The sequence below is a fragment of the Suncus etruscus genome, chromosome 7 (genome assembly GCF_024139225.1).
Source record: "Suncus etruscus isolate mSunEtr1 chromosome 7, mSunEtr1.pri.cur, whole genome shotgun sequence".
Taxonomy (NCBI): Eukaryota; Metazoa; Chordata; class Mammalia; order Eulipotyphla; family Soricidae; genus Suncus; species Suncus etruscus.
In genome coordinates this window covers 96,806,285-96,823,417 of record NC_064854.1, presented here as the reverse complement: position 1 = coordinate 96,823,417, position 17,133 = coordinate 96,806,285, and the positions used below count along the sequence as shown (strand labels likewise).

At 55.2% G+C, this 17,133-nt stretch overlaps 2 protein-coding genes across 7 annotated transcripts in view; both read left to right on the top strand.

Moving 5' to 3' along the window:
• Positions 1-10,596, top strand: part of PEMT (phosphatidylethanolamine N-methyltransferase) — an 82,010-nt gene extending 71,414 nt beyond the window's left edge. For all 5 annotated transcript variants that reach the window (XM_049776960.1, XM_049776959.1, XM_049776962.1 and 2 more), the window contains exons 4-7: positions 5,848-5,993; positions 7,802-7,913; positions 10,004-10,078; positions 10,366-10,596. In XM_049776960.1, the coding sequence (XP_049632917.1) occupies positions 5,848-5,993; positions 7,802-7,913; positions 10,004-10,078; positions 10,366-10,423 (391 nt within the window). In that variant the 3' untranslated portion in view covers positions 10,424-10,596. The remainder of the gene's footprint in view (positions 1-5,847; positions 5,994-7,801; positions 7,914-10,003; positions 10,079-10,365) is intronic.
• A 2,563-nt stretch (positions 10,597-13,159) lies between these two features.
• On the top strand, positions 13,160-14,441 carry RASD1 (ras related dexamethasone induced 1). Of its 2 annotated transcripts, none has more exons than XM_049776939.1 (2): positions 13,160-13,523; positions 13,882-14,441. In XM_049776939.1, the coding sequence occupies exons 1-2, from the start codon at positions 13,238-13,240 to the stop codon at positions 14,397-14,399; spliced, it is 804 nt and encodes a 267-aa protein (XP_049632896.1). In that variant the 5' UTR covers positions 13,160-13,237; the 3' UTR covers positions 14,400-14,441. The 2 variants fall into 2 exon arrangements, with proteins under 2 accessions (XP_049632896.1, XP_049632894.1); XM_049776937.1 differs by having other exon boundaries at positions 13,808-14,441.
• Positions 14,442-17,133: the final 2,692 nt, after the last annotated feature.

Sequence of the window (17,133 nt, the reverse complement as noted above, 5' to 3'; positions counted from 1 at the left end):
CTTTTTTGAGTAAGCTGTGTCCATCTTCCCCGCCAGACACATCCCTCAGTTTGGGTTTCCACTTCCAAGAAAAAGTCCTTGGCTGTGTCTGCCCTACGTAGAGAGAAGTGGCAGTATGTGGCCTTGAGGACTAGAACCCTCTTCCACCCAAAGGCAGTGCTCAGGCAGATTTAGGGACCTTTGTGGATGCTACTTGGTTATGAAACCCACCACTGGGGTTGGCTGTGGACATGTTTGGGGCATCTGTGTGGCAAATTAACCTTCCTCCCTCTGTGGGGTCTTTGATCAATGGCTGCAAACAGCTGTCTGGGGTCTGGACCAGCTTCCTGCTTTGGTCGACAGCCCAGAAGTCTGGTTAGCTGCTCTTCAGCCTAGTGCTTTCTCCTTTGTTTTCTTCTTGATGAGTCTGCCCACAGCACCTGCAGATACTGGCCCATTCACAGTGAGGGAATGAGAAGAGGGAATGACTGAGGAAGGGAAGGGAGGGAACGAATGAATGAGGGAATGGGTGAATGAGAGAATGAGGGAGGGAATGGATAAGAGTGAATGACTGAGGGAATCAATGAGGGAGGGGGTAAATGAGTAAGAAGATGATTATGATGATATAAGCCTTGCTCAGGGGTTAGTCCTGGCTCTGCAATCAAAAAGAGTCACTCCTGGCCAATTGGTTTCAAGTATCATATGGTATGCTGGGGATTACACCTGGATGGCCAGGCATCCCTATCTGCTGTACTCTCTCTCCAGCTCTCTGGGAAATTTTATTCTGCCTGCAAAATAGTATCAGTTACCATCTGCATGGAAATTGATTGCTGCTTAACTTTCTGAGAGGGGTATTTGTTGTCTTTGGACTAGTTAAAACTGTTCTTGCTCAGTCACTTTTATACTGTTACTATGATTTCAGGCTTTGGCAGCCTTTTTCCTGTAAAGGGCCCGAGAGAGTTGTTTGGACTCCATGGGCCTCATGGTCATTGCAGCTGTGCAGCCTGAGAGCAGAGCTGTAACTCAGAGAGTTGGTCTGGCTACCATATGTTGTGCTGGCCCGTGGTCTCCTAGAGGAATGCCTGGTTTTGCCTTGGGTATCCCTGACCACCTTGCTAGTGGCCCTGTGACTCAGGGAAGGTGCAGCAGGAACAAGGCAGCCTTTGCTCTTGCCCGGTGGTCTTGAGCAGTCTCCTGGTTTCCTGACCTGGGCTTCTGTATGTGCAATGGAACAGCTGCCCCTGCCCAGTGGGGTGGGCAAACTCCATTACTCCCAGACTATTTGGGCTGGAGACCACAATGTGCTCACAGCCAGTCCAAATCCAGTCAGTATCTGCCCAGGGGGGTCTGGGGAGGCAGGCAGAGCTACCTGTGTGAGGAATGGGCCTGGACTGCATGGAACTGTAGCTGAGGAGTACAGCTCTGAAGCAGTGGATGCTGGTTTTAGGGGGCTGTGGGTAATTTGTGACGGGCAAAGGTGGGGGCTTCCTGTGCCTAGATTTGGCAACAGCTCTGACACAAGATGCCAGCAGGATGGAGCCAGGCATGCGGTTCCTAGGAGATGGCAGAAGGCCGTCAGAGCTCTTGACGCTGAAGGCTGTTTCAGTCCTGCTGTTGGGATCTGCAGGAGGGCCTGCCATGTCTTCTTACAACCGCTGGCCTGGCTCTTCTTCAAGGCTGTCCTAGTTTGGGTAGACTGGGCAGTTCAAAAGCTCCTGGAAGGGGACACAGGATGCAGCGTACACCGGGCTGCCTCCTCCTCCTGCCACTGATCCCCTACCCTCCTTTCTACAAGGGGAAGGTGAGAATCCAGTTCAGACCAGCTCTGCCTGTGGCCTCATTTCTCTGTAGCTTTCCCCACCTAACTCACTGTCTCACTCCCAGATGTGATTTCTTGTTTCTGTGGTAAAACACATGCAATAGACTTAATGTTCAATCTGTGAGCATTTGACGAATGAGATTGGCCTAGTGTTGTACAGCTGCTTGGGTTCGAACATTTTCACCCTCTGCACAGCTGCCTCCAGCTCTGCAGCCGCCTCTATGCTGTCTTATAGCAGTGAATCTGGCTGCTGTGTTGCCGGCAGCTGCAGGCTCAATGTGATGTCACACAGCAAGAGTGAGGGACTGAGCCAGAGGTGCTCACAGCGCAGGTGATATTGTATCTGCGGCCAGGGTGCAGTAGTCTGGGCCCAGCGTATGAGCGCCTGTTCTGAGGCTCTGGCTATGGATCATAAGTGGAAGAAGTACCTGTGAAGCCCAGCCCTCTGCCCCCACAGGTGTACCCTCAGACTGTCAGCTCTAATGGCATCGGGAACCCCAAATCATCACCTAGTGACAGGCCTCTGGGCAGACTTACTTACATGGACACCTGCCACGTCCTTGTGTCTGCTAGCTTTCCCAAAAGCTATCTCTCACTGACCATGCTCAGAGAGTGCAGGGTAAGGGAGCACTTGATTGAATTCTATTCCAGCTGCTGGGAGATATCAGGTTCTCTGGGTGAAAGAGAGTGTACAGGTGCGGGGTGGTAGTGCCCAGCCACAGGCAGGAGTTGGGTTGGGGCACAAGGAAGAAATGTTCTCCTTCAGTGTGGACTCGCAATGGGCCCTACACAGCCAAGTGTGTAGTAATGGCACATGCCTGGTCCCTGTGGCCTGTGTGCCAGTCAGTGCCCCCACCCAGTAACCAGCTAGAACTGCCCTCAGAAGAGGGTCAGGACTGGTCTGATAGCTGAGTGGCTGTAAAATAAAAATATAAATGTAGGGGGCTGGAGCGATAGCATAGTGGTAGGGCATTTGGCTTGCATGTGGCCAACCCCAGATGGACCACGGTTCGATTACTGGCATTCTATATGGTCCCCCGAGCCTGCCAGGAGCGATTTCTGAGTGCAGAGTCAGGACTAACCTGAGTGCTGCCAGGTGTGGCCCAACTCCCACTCCCCCGCAAAATTCAGTTGGATGAGGATATCACAGGCACCGTGTTTCTAACCCCTCAGGCAGACAGGTATGATGAAACAGGGTAGTGGTGGAGAAGTAACAGCAGTCAGAAAAGCTATTCATTGGAATCAGCTTGCTTTATAGGAATAAAAAATGGCCTTTCTCTGCCATATCCAACCTCTGCCATGTGCTCATTCGCCCCAGCCCAAACCCAGCCTCTTTCTTTATTATCCAGAACCCCACACACCAGGGTGGGGGAAGACCCTATAATCCAGGTGGGTTTTTAGATACCAAAAGAAGAGGATAGGGAAACAGGAAGTTGGGGGGAGGGTTACAAATGGCCACTGAAGGAACCTGTGAGGGAGTGGCCAAGCCCAGCCTGCAGTGGCCAACAATGAGAGTAGAATCATGACCATCACTTCCAGTCCCTGTTGGTGGTCCAGGTCATACGCACTATATTACTGTGTAGGAGGAAAGAGTCAGGGAGCTGTCAGACTCCTGCCCCATGTGGAGTATTGCTCAGAGTGAGTTGGGGCTGGAAGTGTCTGAGAGCCAGACCAGGGCTAGGGGGAGTGGAGCCTGTGGCCCCCATGGTCTTGTGTGTCCCAGGACTGCTGGGAAGGCCTAAAGCTTGTCATGTCAGCTGTACCTAGAATCTGAAACAGCCTCGTTTTGGAGGCTGTAGGGACAGAACTCTCACTCCCTGCCATCTCTCCAGGTTCCGGGATTTGGGAGGAGTAGAGCGCATCAACCAGAAGTCACATTGGTGACCGAAAGTATAATCTCCAGGTTCAAAAATAGCAACCGACATAAATGAATGAGTCTCCACTCCCTGGATCATCCCCAGTGCGGACTATTTCTAAAGGAAATTGCCTACTCATTTGGCTGCACTGTGCTCGGCCCTCCGTTTATTTCTCCTGGAATGGACTGTGCTTTCCTGGCTTAATGTAGGCGCTGGGACAGCATTGTCACCTGGAGGTGGGGTAGCCAACCATTCCCGTAACCCTGTGGGCTCCCAGTGTTCCAGTCCCTGAAGAGAACCCAGGCATAGGGCCCACACTCTGGCAGGGACTCAGCTGCAGAGGGAGGACAGGTCGGGTCTGAGCAGTGATCCCAGGGAGAGATACAAACACACACACACATACACACACACACACACACACACACACACACACACACACACACACACACACACACACACACACACACACACACCCTATGTCTCTTCGCTGGTGCTGGACTTCTTAGCATTCACCTCAACATTGAGTTCTCACCAATAGGAATACCCTGACCTTGCCCTTGACTTCTCACGGTGACACTCTGACTTGTCTTTACTGTAGCCTAGGCCCGGCCCTCATACACTACCCCCTATCCCATGGTCCCCAGCTCACCAGGTCTGGCCAGCAGGTGCCCAGCAGGCCTCATGGCTCTAGGTTTGGGGCACAAGGGTCAGTCTGGCACTAACTAGGTAGCAGGCATTGAGGATCACCCTGCCTCTCTGTAGAGAGGCCTAAGTGTTTCCCTTCCAACCTGATCCTGCTCTTTGTATCTGGTGCAGTGGAAGCCAGGATGTCTGAGTCTGTAGGGAAGCCTCATTGGGGAGGGAGCAGGGCGAGCTCAGCTGCTCTCCTACCCTAGCACCAGAGCCTCTATGCAGGATGAGTGCCCCACCTGGGTGTCTGCTGAGGAGGCCCAGCAGCCCAGCCTGGAGCTGCAGAGACCCTGAGCCAGACAGTGGGAGGGTGGTGGCAGGTGGAAAGCCAGGGCTGTGGCAGTGACCAAGGTGGTCTGGGGTAGGGTGCCAATGCTTTCAGATAATAGTGCAGCCTGTGCCTAAGGTGCCCAGGCAGGCTTTCTTCTCCCTCTCTATGCTCTGCCCTCTGGAGAGGAGGGAGGAGGTGTCGGTGCCAAATAGAGCCTGTCACACTGTCCCTGGGGTCAGGGAAACACCTGGCTGAGCAGCAGCTGCCTCTGTTCAAGAGCTGTCAGGAAAGGGGAGTTCCAGGAGGTAGTTTTTATAAGGAGAGTATTCCAGAAATCCAGCTAGTCTTGGGGCGAAGGAATGAGGAGGACCATATGAGGGATGCTGAGGATTGAACTCCAGTCTGCCATGTGCAAGACAAACACCCTACCCTGTCAATCTACTTGTCTTTTGTTGAGAGGTTCAATGGCTGTGTTCCAGAGGAAGGGTACAGGGGCCACTGGTGAAGAGGGTGAAGGAGAGCAGGGCTAGGGAGAGGGTACTGGGGCGCACTCAATCTTGTGCAGAAGCCAGGGGAGGCAAAGGGCTTATACCAAGCTTTAAGTTGCTGAGATGGGGTGTGGGAGATCACAGCGTAGTGTGGGCAGCAGGCACAAGGCCCTGAGCCACAGAGCTGTGCCCACCCAGATGCTCCATTTTCCATGCAGCTCTGGTTATTCACCTGACAGTGTACAGACTTTAGCCTTGGAGCTGAATCCTGCCTCCTCATATGCTTTTTTTTTTTTTTTAATTTTAATTTTTTATTCTTTTTTTCTTCTTTTAATGCAGAGGCTCAGAGATTACGCCTGGCAGGGCTTAAGGGTCCTGGGGTTTGAAGCTGGTTAGGCCATGTGCAAGGCAAGCACCCTGCCTGCCATATTATCCTTCCAGTTCCCACATGCATAATTCTTAAGTGCTTTTGCGGAGGAGGGCCCATTTCTAAAGCTCTGAAATTTGTTTTACTTACATGTCAGACCACTTGGCTTTGTCTGGAAAGTTTAGAAAAATAACCAGGCCTGGCTTCCCTCATTGATTACTTTCCTCAGGGGTAAAAGGTAGGAAGGTGCTTCTCAGCACTTGGCCAGGGCTCATCTCTTTACAAAGTGTCATCTGCTGGATTGGCTCACTGGAGAGCATCACTTCTCCTGCACCAGTGATGTGTATCTGTCTGTCTGTCTCTCTGCCTGCCTGCAGCTTCACACAAGCCATGTTGAACCAGCCCCGGATGGAGAGCCTGGACGGCCCTATCACCTACCAGCTGGGCCTCGCACTGCTGGCAGTGGGCAGCGTGTTTGTACTTTCCAGCTTCTTGGCCCTGGGCTTCACTGGGACCTTCCTAGGTAAGACCCTAAGGCCGGGACAGACCCGCTGGCTCCTGGGGAGCAGAGGACCAAGATGCAGGGCAGGGGTAAAGAAGCTGCTTTCTGGTTGCCATGCCCTCCCAGGGCTGCCGTGCCTGAAGGAACCTGGCCACACTGTGCTGAGTTGTAGCAAGTGCGGGGGGTTTGACATGATTTTTGGCTCCTCAGACTGTCGCTCTCCAGTGGGGAGCCCTGAGGTGACCTGGCTGGGCATCCTCAAGAAATGGGTGATGTCTAGCAGCATGGAAGCCTCAGAAGGAAATTAGGGAGTAGGAGGATTTGGGGCAGCCTTGGACAGGAGAGAAGGGGTGCAGCTGCCGTCAGAGGGAGCCCTTCAGCAGGCAGCAACAAGGGAAGGTGTGGATCTGCTTCTCTCTCTCTGTCTTGGCTGCCCCCACTCCTTGGGGTGGGGGTCTCCTGAGCTTGTGTACCCCAGCAGATGGGTCTTCAGTGTGGTGTCATGCCCCACAGTGGGGAGCTCAGGCAGATTTGGGCTAGGGGGGTGCTCCTGGGAACCTAGAGAGGCATCTGGGCCCCTGGGGACAGTGGCTGTGGGAAGGACAGTGGGCCTTAGGTGTTGAGGGAGATCACTTTCCCAAAGGCCATATGGGAAGGTGAAGATAGGGAGCAGTGGCCTGGGAGAGGGTTGCTGTCCTGGAGACCAGGGGTGCACAGTCCTACTGTGCTTGTGTAAGGCAGAACCTTGGGGTGGGGTGGGGTGCAACACAGGGGCAGTGTCGGTTGAAGACCTCTGGATGGGGGAGAAGGAAGGGACTAGGAACACCAGCTATTGCCACCCCTCCCCGAGATATGGCCTAGAAAGGAGAGGTGCTCCGGTTCACCCTAGCTCTGGATTGTGGGGCACAAAGCTGCTCCCCCGCCATGAGTCAGCCCTAAAGCAGGCTTCTGGGCCATTTCCTGCCTCCTGAGAAGAAAGCTTTGCCGGCAACCCTCCCAAAGCTCCTGGGGGGCTCCTTTGTCTCCAGGACTGGCCTACTTCTGCCTGGGATGAGACTCTGAGGGGTGTCTGGGGCTAGTGGGTTGGGGGGTGATGCTGTAGGGGGCTCTCTCTAGCCTCAGAGTGGAGGGGGGACCCTGGGAGTAAGGTCTCCCTGGGAGGCCAATGCTGAACCCATCCAGGCCTGCTGCTGTTTGAGGAGAGACAAAGCAGTGTACAACTTCTCAGGGAACAGCATGGCAGTGAAGGGAGGAGCAGTGCTGGTGGCTCAGCGGTTGAGCATTGGCCTTACAGCAGGGGTCTCAAACTCAATTTCCTGGGGGCCGCAGGAGGCAAAGTCGGGTTGATCCTTGAATGCAAAGTCAGTAGTAAGCCTTGAACATTGAGGTGTGTGACCCAAACAACTAAAACAAAACAAAACAAGATTCCTCTAGGGCAGGGCCACAAAACGTTGTACGGAGGGCCACAAACGGCCCACAGACCGCGAGTTTGAGACCCCTGCTTACAGGGCCCTGAATTTGATTCTTTTTTTTTTTTGGTTTTTGGGCCACACCCGTTTGACGCTCAGGGGTTACTCTTGGCTATGTGCTCAGAAATCGCCCCTGGCTTGGGGGGACCATATGGGACGCCGGGGGATCGAACCTCGGTCCTTCCTTGGCTAGAGCTTGCAAGGCAGACACCTTACCTCCAGCGCCACCTACCCGGCCCCCTGAATTTGATTCTTGGCCCTGCAAATAAAACCAGCAGGCGGGGGAATAGGTCTTAGCCCCTGAGGTATCCCTGACTTGGTACATTGTGGCCTCTGTTCCCCATCCCCACCTGCCTTCAGGTGATTACTTCGGGATTCTCAAGGAAGCACGAGTGACATCATTCCCGTTCAATGTTCTGGACAACCCCATGTACTGGGGCAGCACTGCCAACTACCTGGGCTGGGCCCTCATGTGAGTAGCATCCACACTACCCTGAGGGTGGGCTGGAGGAAGACGCACCTGCTCCGAGCATCACCCCGCCTTGGGAGTTTCCTGTCTGGGAATAAATGAGATCTTAGAGTGAGGCCGGCAGGCTTCCCTCTTGGACCAGTGAGGTTAGTGGTGTGCATGGGCTTGTAGGGCGGGTACTACCCTCTTGTATGTGGCCCTCTTCACAGGTAGCTGCAGAAAGGTGGGTTTCACATTACCAAGTCATCAAGTATTATTCTCTTGATTCTTGGGGCTCATTAAAGAAAGAATCAAACTGGCCTATGTCCTAGGAGCCTCTGGAGCCTTTTCCTCTAGAAAAGCTCCTGAAGATTCTCAAGTGAACCATCTGGCACAAACTCTAAAGACCAGAAAGGTTCTAGAAGCCAAGGTGGGATGTCAGCCAAGCTGCTGCCACCAGTCTCCCCCAAGAGGCCTGGAAGAACAGCAGCCAGAGGGACCTACCACACTTTCAGAGCCCCCTGCCCTCTGGCCTGGTCAGGGTGACAGCTCCCTGGGTCAGTTACATGTACTCCACTCCGCCACTGCTCAGAGCTGCTTTCAATGTCTTCCCTGTAGCCCCTCAGTTCTCCCAACATGCTATGCTTCCCCCTTTTCCCCGCTAGTAGTTCCTGGCGCCCAGAAGAAGGCTGCCTGCAGTTGGGTGTCAGCAGTTGTGGGTACCTGTGAGGCACTCAGGGCTTTCCTGGTGTCAGGGTGCTGAGCGGCAGTCTGAGAGCATGTCAGACACGAGCCATTACCCAGCTACCAGACGCTGATCCAGCACAGCAGCTAACAGCCCAGCTCAGCCCCACTGTCCCCTCCTAAGAAAAGATAAGAGCCCTGGCATTACGGGATACATACCTGGGGGGCTTCCCTTCAGTGCTTATTTAGAGTGAGGGTCTCTAGGACACATTCCAGGCCTGATCCTGCTGGGCCTGTTCAGAACACACACAGCTTTTAGAGGAGGTCACACAAGATCGAGGGGCAGGGTTTGCGCAGAGTAATGGGTAGAGTGTCTGCAGAACTCCTTCTGGGGCTGACACTGTGCTTTGTTACCCTGGCTTCCCAGTTAGAGGTCACTGGTCTTGGGGGTGGGAGGTACTCTGTGACCACAGAGCCTGGCCTGGTTCCACCAGACATGTCCCTCGGTAGGGACACTCGGCTCATCTGCCTCTTCCCCAGCTTCCTGGGGTATAGGGGAGCTGTTTGGCTAACATTCATTAGTGGTGAGGAACCCTGGTTCCCTCTGCCCTAAATCATAGTGGGGTGGAGCCAACCAGATGGGGTAGGGGTACCTCCACCATTCCTCCAGGAGCTCCCACATAGTCAGGAGTGGCACTGAGAGGCACCTAGAATCTGGGCCCCCTTTATCCAATGCCCCCTCCCCATCCCACTTTTTTTTTGTGTTTTTGTTTTTGGGCCACACCCATTTGACGCTCAGGGGCTACTCCTGGCTATGCGCTCAGAAATTGCCCCTGGCTTGGCGATTGGGGGGGGACCGTATGGGGGGACCATATGGGACGCCGGGGTATCGAACCTCCGTCCATCCTACACTAGCGTTTGCAAGGCAGACACCTTACCTCTAGCGCCACCTTTCCGCCCCCCCCCCCCCCCTTCTTGATGAGGACAAAGCAGCCTGGTGCTGGCTCCTGCAGAACCCCTGAGATCCTGGTGGAGGCAGAGCCAGCCTGCCTGTTCGTGGGAAGCCCCAGTGGGTTCTATCTCCCTCATTGTCAAAATAAAGGAAGGTGAGGGCGGGAAGGAAGGGATGCAGAGGAGGCTGAAAGGAGGAAAGAGAGGGAGGGAAGGCAGCAGTTGGAGCAGATGGATCTGGGGATCTCAGTGCAGGAGACCCACATCTAGAAAACTGCAGGCATCATTTTTTGTCCCCCCAAACACCTTCCTGTGTGGAAAACCCCAACTGGCCTCCAGCTGTTCCTCCCCTTCTCCTGGGTCAGGAGCAAGTGTGGCTCTTCTGAGGGACTGAACCAGCCTAGAAAGGTCAGTCCCCAGGAAAGCCAGTTTCAGAAGGAGGAACCCAGCATGTCCCACTGACCGGTCTTCCCTTCCAGGAATGCCAGTCCCACCGGCGTGCTGCTCACCGTGGTCGTGGCTCTCATCTATGTGGTTGCTGTCTTGTATGAGGAGTGAGTAGGCACTTCACAGACCTGGGCCCTGTTCTTTCACCAGTGTGATCACCACACCAATCTGGGCCACCCCTATAGCTGTTTTGTAACTAGGGGCATGAGGGCTAGGCTGTCCATCCACTGGGCCATATGAGGTCACTGCACATGGCAGGCGGGAAGCTGTGGGCATGAGGATTTATCTGCCCTCCTGGTCCCACACAGATTTTCTCCTTCAGTCCAGGGAGGGTTTGGGATATGAGGTGGCACCCCCCCACAGCTGACCTGAGCCTCTGACCTGTCTAATGCAGGCCCTTCACTGCTGAGATCTACCGGCAGAAAGCCTCCCAGTCCCACAAGCGGAGCTGACACTGACTGTCAGGATGGAGAATGGTGCCAGGCTACTCAGAGAGACCTGGCAGGGCTCCTCCAGTGCCTTGCTTCCTGCTGCCTTGGGATCCCTGGACATGCTGCTGTGTGGCTACTGAGCCTTCCTGCACCACTACACCCTGATGCACAATAAAGGCTTCCTGAGTCCAGCACTCCTGTCTCTGCCTGCCTGGGGGGTGGGGAGGGCACACTTGGGGTTCATGGAGCCTCTCATAGAGGCTCCTGGCTTGAGGAGCACCAGCCTTGAGGAGAGCACCTGTGTCAGCCTGTTGAGAAGGAACATGCACAGGGAATGTACATGGGTTGGGTCTGGGCACTTACCTTGCAGTGCTCAAGACCTGATACATCAGCCTGATGATTCCTGGGACACTATCAGAGAGTGGAAACGTTGACTGTGAGTGGCTTGCAGTCACCTGATAGGATGGGGAAGCCTCCTGAGGAAGTGAGATCAGAGCTGAACCCCACAGGATGACAGAGAGCAGCCTGGGGGGAAGAGCCTCTAGGCTTGGCAGGCATCCTCACACCTTAGTCTCCCAGGGGAGAGTGTGGCTGTGTCAGAGCTGGGCTGGGCATGAACATTCGCAGAAAACTGGGATAGAGCATTTGGTCCCGGGGCCTTGGAGATAGATAGGTCACCTTGGTGGTGATCTAAGAGGTATCAGTGCGTACAGCTAGTATACCTGTCTGGCCTGAGGTGGAAGTGGGCATTTGCTGAAAAATCACTGGGAGGCCATGGTATGCTCTCATGGGAGAAACAAGCTGTGCCCAGCACTGTGTCTTCCTCTGCTGCTCCTTCTGCAGTGACCTGTGAATGGGTATCTGCTCAACCTGGATGCAGCAAGGATAGGCTTGTGAGACAAGCTCGAAGACAGCAGGAGGTCACAGTGACCCTTTGACACTGCATAGGGCAGAAGAGCCCAGTGCCTCTGACAGACAGGCTGAAGCCTAGGACACAGACTTGCAGATTCAGAGGCTCTGAGGGCTCGGAGAGGCAGGGGAGCCCTGGGGAAAAGGAAGAGGGGGAAGCCCAGAACTCAGACCCTCAGTTTCTCCATCTGTCAAATTCAGAGTAATGATCCTGAGCATGCCAGAGGAAGACCAGTGCCTGGCATGGCATAAACCTGGCACTCCTCAGAAGGGCCGAGACCCAAGGTCCTGACTAGGAGGCTGGGTAAGGTGATGTTTTTGAGTCCCTGCCCAGGCTGAGGGGGGAGCGGGGCGAGAGGCATGTTTAAATAGCTTCAAGTGGAGATTAGCACTGCTCAGAGCCCCCCTCAGAGTTGGCCCGCTGTGAGAGGTGTTCTCCTGAGCCTTCCAAGGCAAATGAGTTCACTCCAGATAGCTGAGTCCAGGTCACAGCAGCCTCTGGTCGCTCAAGGTTACTGATCAGGTGTGCTTTTGCAGTACAAATCCACACTCACACACTCACTCAAGCTCCCTCCCTCCCTTCGTCATCACTTCCGAGCTACACAGAACTGCACGCTCCCTCACTCGGGGTACCAAAGCCTTCCCTGGGGCCTGGAGCCACCTGCTTCTCCACCAATAAAGCAGGAATAATGTTAGCCCAAGAAATACTTTGTTATTTTATTTTTTGGGTCACACCCGGCAGTCCTCAGAGGTGACTCCTGGCTCTACGCTCAGAAATCGCTCCTGGCGGGCTGGGGAACTATATGGGATGCTGGGATTCGAACCACCGTCCTTCTGCATGCAAGGCAAACGTTCTACCTTCATGCTATCTCTCCGGCCCCCCAAGAAATTCTTAAGGGCAGAATTGGTCTCACTAGCCCCTGACTGGAACACGCACCCACTTTGGGGCCCACCCCCATGCTTAGTGTGTGTGTGTGTGGGTGGGGGCAGGACTCTCCTGGGCCTTGTTCCCTGCCAACAGCATCCTGGCATACCCCAGCCTTGCTCCTCTGGCTCTGATCTTGGTGCTTCCAGTGCCAGCTGCGGGGCCCCTCTGCTGCCCTCTGGCGGTCCAGCGACCCGCGGAGGAGAGCAGAGAGGCTGGAGCTGGGGGCGCTCCCTTGCCCTTGCAGAGGGCGCAAAGCCCTGGGCAAGGCGCCTGGCACCTGGGAAGCACCTGCTGCGCCGCTTCATGTACAGGCTGTTGTTCTCTAGGGAAACTGAAGCTCCCACAAAAATAAAACTGAGTCCTGGGGCCGGTGAGATAGCATGGAGGTAGTGCATTTGCCTTGCATGCAGAAGGCCGGTGGTTCGAATCCCGGCATCCCATATGGTTCCCCCGAGCCTGCCAGGAGCGATTTCTGGGCCTAGAGCCAGAAGGAACCCTTCATTGAGCGCTGCCGGGCGTGACCCAAAAACCAGAAAGAAAAATAAAAGGGAGTCCTGATGTGGTGGGGTCTTGCTTCGAGCCCTCGAGCATCAATAAGGACCGAAACGGGGCCCACCGCGTGCTGCGCTGTGGCCTCGGAGGTGGGCGCCGGGGAGCGAGCGGGGCGGGGTCTGGAGCCTGAGCTCCGCCGCCGGGAGGCTGGAGGGGGCAGCGGCCAGCCGAGGTCGCGGGCGGGCGGGCGGGCGGGCGGGCTGGAGCGCGGGGCGTGACGCAGCCCTCGGGGGCGGGCCGGGGCGTGGCGTGGCGGGCGGCCGCGCGGCGGGTATATAAGGGCAGCGCCGGGCGCAGAGCCGCCGAGTCGCAGTGTTTGAGTTCAGGAGCCCGAGCCGCCCGCTCCCAGCCGAGCCCACTGCCAGCCCCGCACTCGACTCGCTCGTCTCGTCTCGTCTCGTCTCGTCTCGTCTCTTCTCGTCTCGGCCCCGCGGCCCCTGCGCCCAATGAAACTGGCTGCGATGATCAAGAAGATGTGCCCGAGCGACTCGGAGCTGAGCATCCCGGCCAAGAACTGCTACCGCATGGTCATCCTCGGCTCGTCCAAGGTGGGCAAGACGGCCATCGTGTCGCGCTTCCTCACCGGCCGCTTCGAGGACACCTACACGCCCACCATCGAGGACTTCCACCGCAAGTTCTACTCCATCCGCGGCGAGGTCTACCAGCTGGACATCCTCGACACGTCCGGCAACCACCCCTTCCCCGCCATGCGGCGCCTGTCCATCCTCACCGGTAAGAAGGGGCCCGGGGACTCGGGCATAAGGGCTTTGGGGGTTTGGGAGTGTGCCTGGCCCACCCTCCTGGGGGCCGGGGCGAGAAGCGAACGCTGTCGGGCCGGCCCGGCACCCCGAACGGTTCTGCCGCGCTGGGCGCGCAAAGGTGGGCGCGCCCGTGCTCTGCGCTGCGCGGCGCAGACTTGGGGGGGTCCCTGCAGCGCCCCAAAGTCATCCTGACTCGTTCCCCTCTCTGGCAGCCACCCCTAACGCCCCCTTTTCCTCTCTCTCTCCTCTCTCCAGGAGATGTTTTCATCCTGGTGTTCAGCCTGGACAACCGCGACTCCTTCGAGGAGGTGCAGCGGCTCAAGCAGCAGATCCTGGACACCAAGTCGTGCCTGAAGAACAAGACCAAGGAGAACGTGGACGTGCCGCTGGTCATCTGCGGCAACAAGGGCGACCGCGACTTCTACCGCGAAGTGGAGCCGCGCGAGATCGAGCGGCTGGTGGGCGACGACCCGCAGCGCTGCGCCTACTTCGAGATCTCGGCCAAGAAGAACAGCAGCCTGGACCAGATGTTCCGCGCGCTCTTCGCCATGGCCAAGCTGCCGAGCGAGATGAGCCCCGACCTGCACCGCAAGGTGTCGGTGCAGTACTGCGACGTGCTGCACAAGAAGGCGCTGCGCAACAAGAAGCTGCTGCGCGCGGGCAGCGGCGGCGACCCCGGCGAGCCCGGCGACGCCTTCGGCATCGTGGCCCCCTTCGCGCGCCGGCCGAGCGTGCACAGCGACCTCATGTACATCCGAGAGAAAGCCAGCGGCGGCGGCCAGGCCAAAGACAAGGAGCGCTGCGTCATCAGCTAGGAGTCCCCAAGGCGACAGACACTGAAACTTGATCTCTGAAGTCCTAGCCCGCCCCCCCCCAGCGCCCGGTCCGGGTCCGGGTCCGGGTCCGGGTCGGGAGGGGGGTGGCGCTGGCCCGCGGACGGGCGGGCGCCTTCTCTTCCCGCGCGGGCCTGGTTGGAGCGCAGGGAAGGACCCAGGAGCGAGAAGGGACCGCCCTCTGCCCTGGAAGGAAAGAAAGCGAACTAAGACAGTTCAGTGGGGGGACTCCCCACTTTGGCGGCCCACTACCCAGAGACTTGACGGGTGTGGGGGTCAGGCCCGGTAGAGGTAGAGACTGAACGTGTCGAGGGGTTGGGGTGAAAGTGAACCAGCTTTGAGAACCTCCAAGCCTGCCAGCTGGAGGGGCAGAACAAACTGGGCATTATCTCCTCTGTGACTGTGGTTGTCTGGACAGCTGGCGAAAGTCGACGCCTTCTGAGAACTAATGGGTCGTGGGTCCAAACATTTTCAAGTGACTTGTTTACATGTGTGTGTGAAGTTGCACAAAGGAAAAACATCAAACTTGCACTTTAATAGTAATTCTGGTGTCACCACGGACATGAACAAAATCTTATCAGGTGTTTCTATTGTGTGTGTCAGTCTGTTGTTACTTTTTTATATATATAAAATAAAATAATTTAAAATGAGACATCTTGTTTCCTTTGCTTTTAGAAAGATACGGAGGGGAACAGGGTGGGATGAGAGGGTGGCTTGTCTGCTTCTCTAGGGCTGAAACCACGTTCCCCAGAGCTGGAAAACAGCCTCATCACTGAAAACTACTTCACCTCCCTTAGAAAACATTAGTACAGATGACTGGGCTGAAGCCCTGCTATTGAAGGGCTCCTTAACTGCCAACAAGAATTTCAGGGTATTCCCTAGCCATTTACCAGCCAGTCTGTCCTTTGTCCCTGTGTTCAGAGCAGGTTCCAGGACAACCAAAGAAAATCTCCATAGGCTTGAGCGTCACTGGAGCCTTGCTTTCACAAAAGAAAATTGGCCTTGGGAAGTGGAGGGGCAAGCTGATGTAAGGAAGAGTCTCACTGATGCCAGGAGTGCCCTCCATGAGCTGTCAGGAGAAGAGGCCTCTTGGGCCCCTCTAGCTCCTGGATGCACCTGCTAGCTTGCAGCCTCCTCCCAGCAGTTGAAGGTCTCTGGCCCAGGCCATAGCTTTCCACCACCTCTAACTGCAGGCTCTTGACAAGTGACTGCAGCACAGGTGTCAAATTCTTTTAAAATATCTGGGGAGGGGACGCGATAGCACAGTGGTAGGGCGTTTATCTTGCACAAGGCTGACCCAGGACAGACCCAGGTTCAATTCCTGTCATCCTATATGGTCTCCTGAGCCTGCCAGGTTCTTCTTCGCTCTTCTGAGCGAAGAGCCAGGAGGAACCCCTGAGCACTGCTGGGTCAGGCCAAAAAACAAACAAACAAAAAACAACAACAACAAATCTGGGGAAATGTACAGTATGCTTCCTCAGTATGGGATGCTGTGAAAATTAGAGGTTTGTAAAGAACCTAGCACCAGGGGCCGGAGCGGTAAGGTGCAAGCGGTAAGGCGTTTGCCTTGCACGAGGCTAACCTAGGACAGATTGTGGCTTGATTCTGCCCCCCCCCCCCCGTGTCCCATAAGGTTCCCCAAACCAGGAGCAATTTCTGAGCGCAAACCCAGGAGTAACTGGGTAACAGGAATAACCTGAGCATCACCGGGTGTGGCCAAAAAGCAAAAACAAAAAAAGGAGGCCAGAGCTTGCATGGAGGTAAGGCATTTGCTTCGCATGCAGGATGGTGGTTCGAATTCCGGCATTCCATATGGTCCCCCAAGCCTGCCAGGAGCGATTTCTGATCGTAGAGCCAGGAGTAACCCCTGAGCGCTACTGGGTGTGACCCAAAAACCAAAAAATAGGAAAAAAAAAAAAAAAAAAAAAAGAAAAAGAACCTAGCACCTAGTAATACAAGTACCTGATGGAGTCAAGATGTTCTGTCCCAACACAGTCCAAATTGTTGTGGTGGGCCCTAACAAAGACCCACTCACTACCCATAATGGCCAATTCTTGCTGAGTGGAGTCATGGGTTTTGCTGTGTATGTCCTGAGAGAAGTAGTGCAGTACCAAAGTTCTCATCATTGTCTCCTCTAAACCAAATGAATGATTTTGTCTTTGGGCCACACCCGGTGATGCTCAGGGTTACTCCTGGACTCAAGGAGTCACTCCTAGCTTGGAGGACAATATGGGACACCGGGAATCAAACCAAAGTCTGTCCTGGATCAGCCATGTGCAAGCCCTACCGCTGTGCTTTCTCTCCGGCCACTAACTGAACATTTTTTTTCAATTATCCGAAAGACACAGCCTATCATGAATTTCAGTACAAAAGCAAAGATGTCTTAGCATAGAACATGGATCTTTATTCCCTTGAAGAGTCCAGCCTGTCCCAGAATGCAGGAAAGGGTCCAGCTCCCTCTGGCCCACGAGGAACCCTGGTCTGTTCCAATCTTGCAGAAAGGCCCAGGTCAGGTGTTGGCTTACTTCATGTTCCTTGGAATTTGGTCAGAGCCTTAAAAATGGCTCATATACTACTCTAGAACTTCAAGAAAATAACTGATTCAGTTAAATAACAGTCCAGTCCCAAGGAAGAACCAGTCTAATGGTGACTACTATCTACCTACTTAACATGGAGCCTAGAAAAAGAAAAAAACCCAACACAAACATGGAGCCTGCTTTCCTGTCCAAAGCCACTGAAACCTGATCT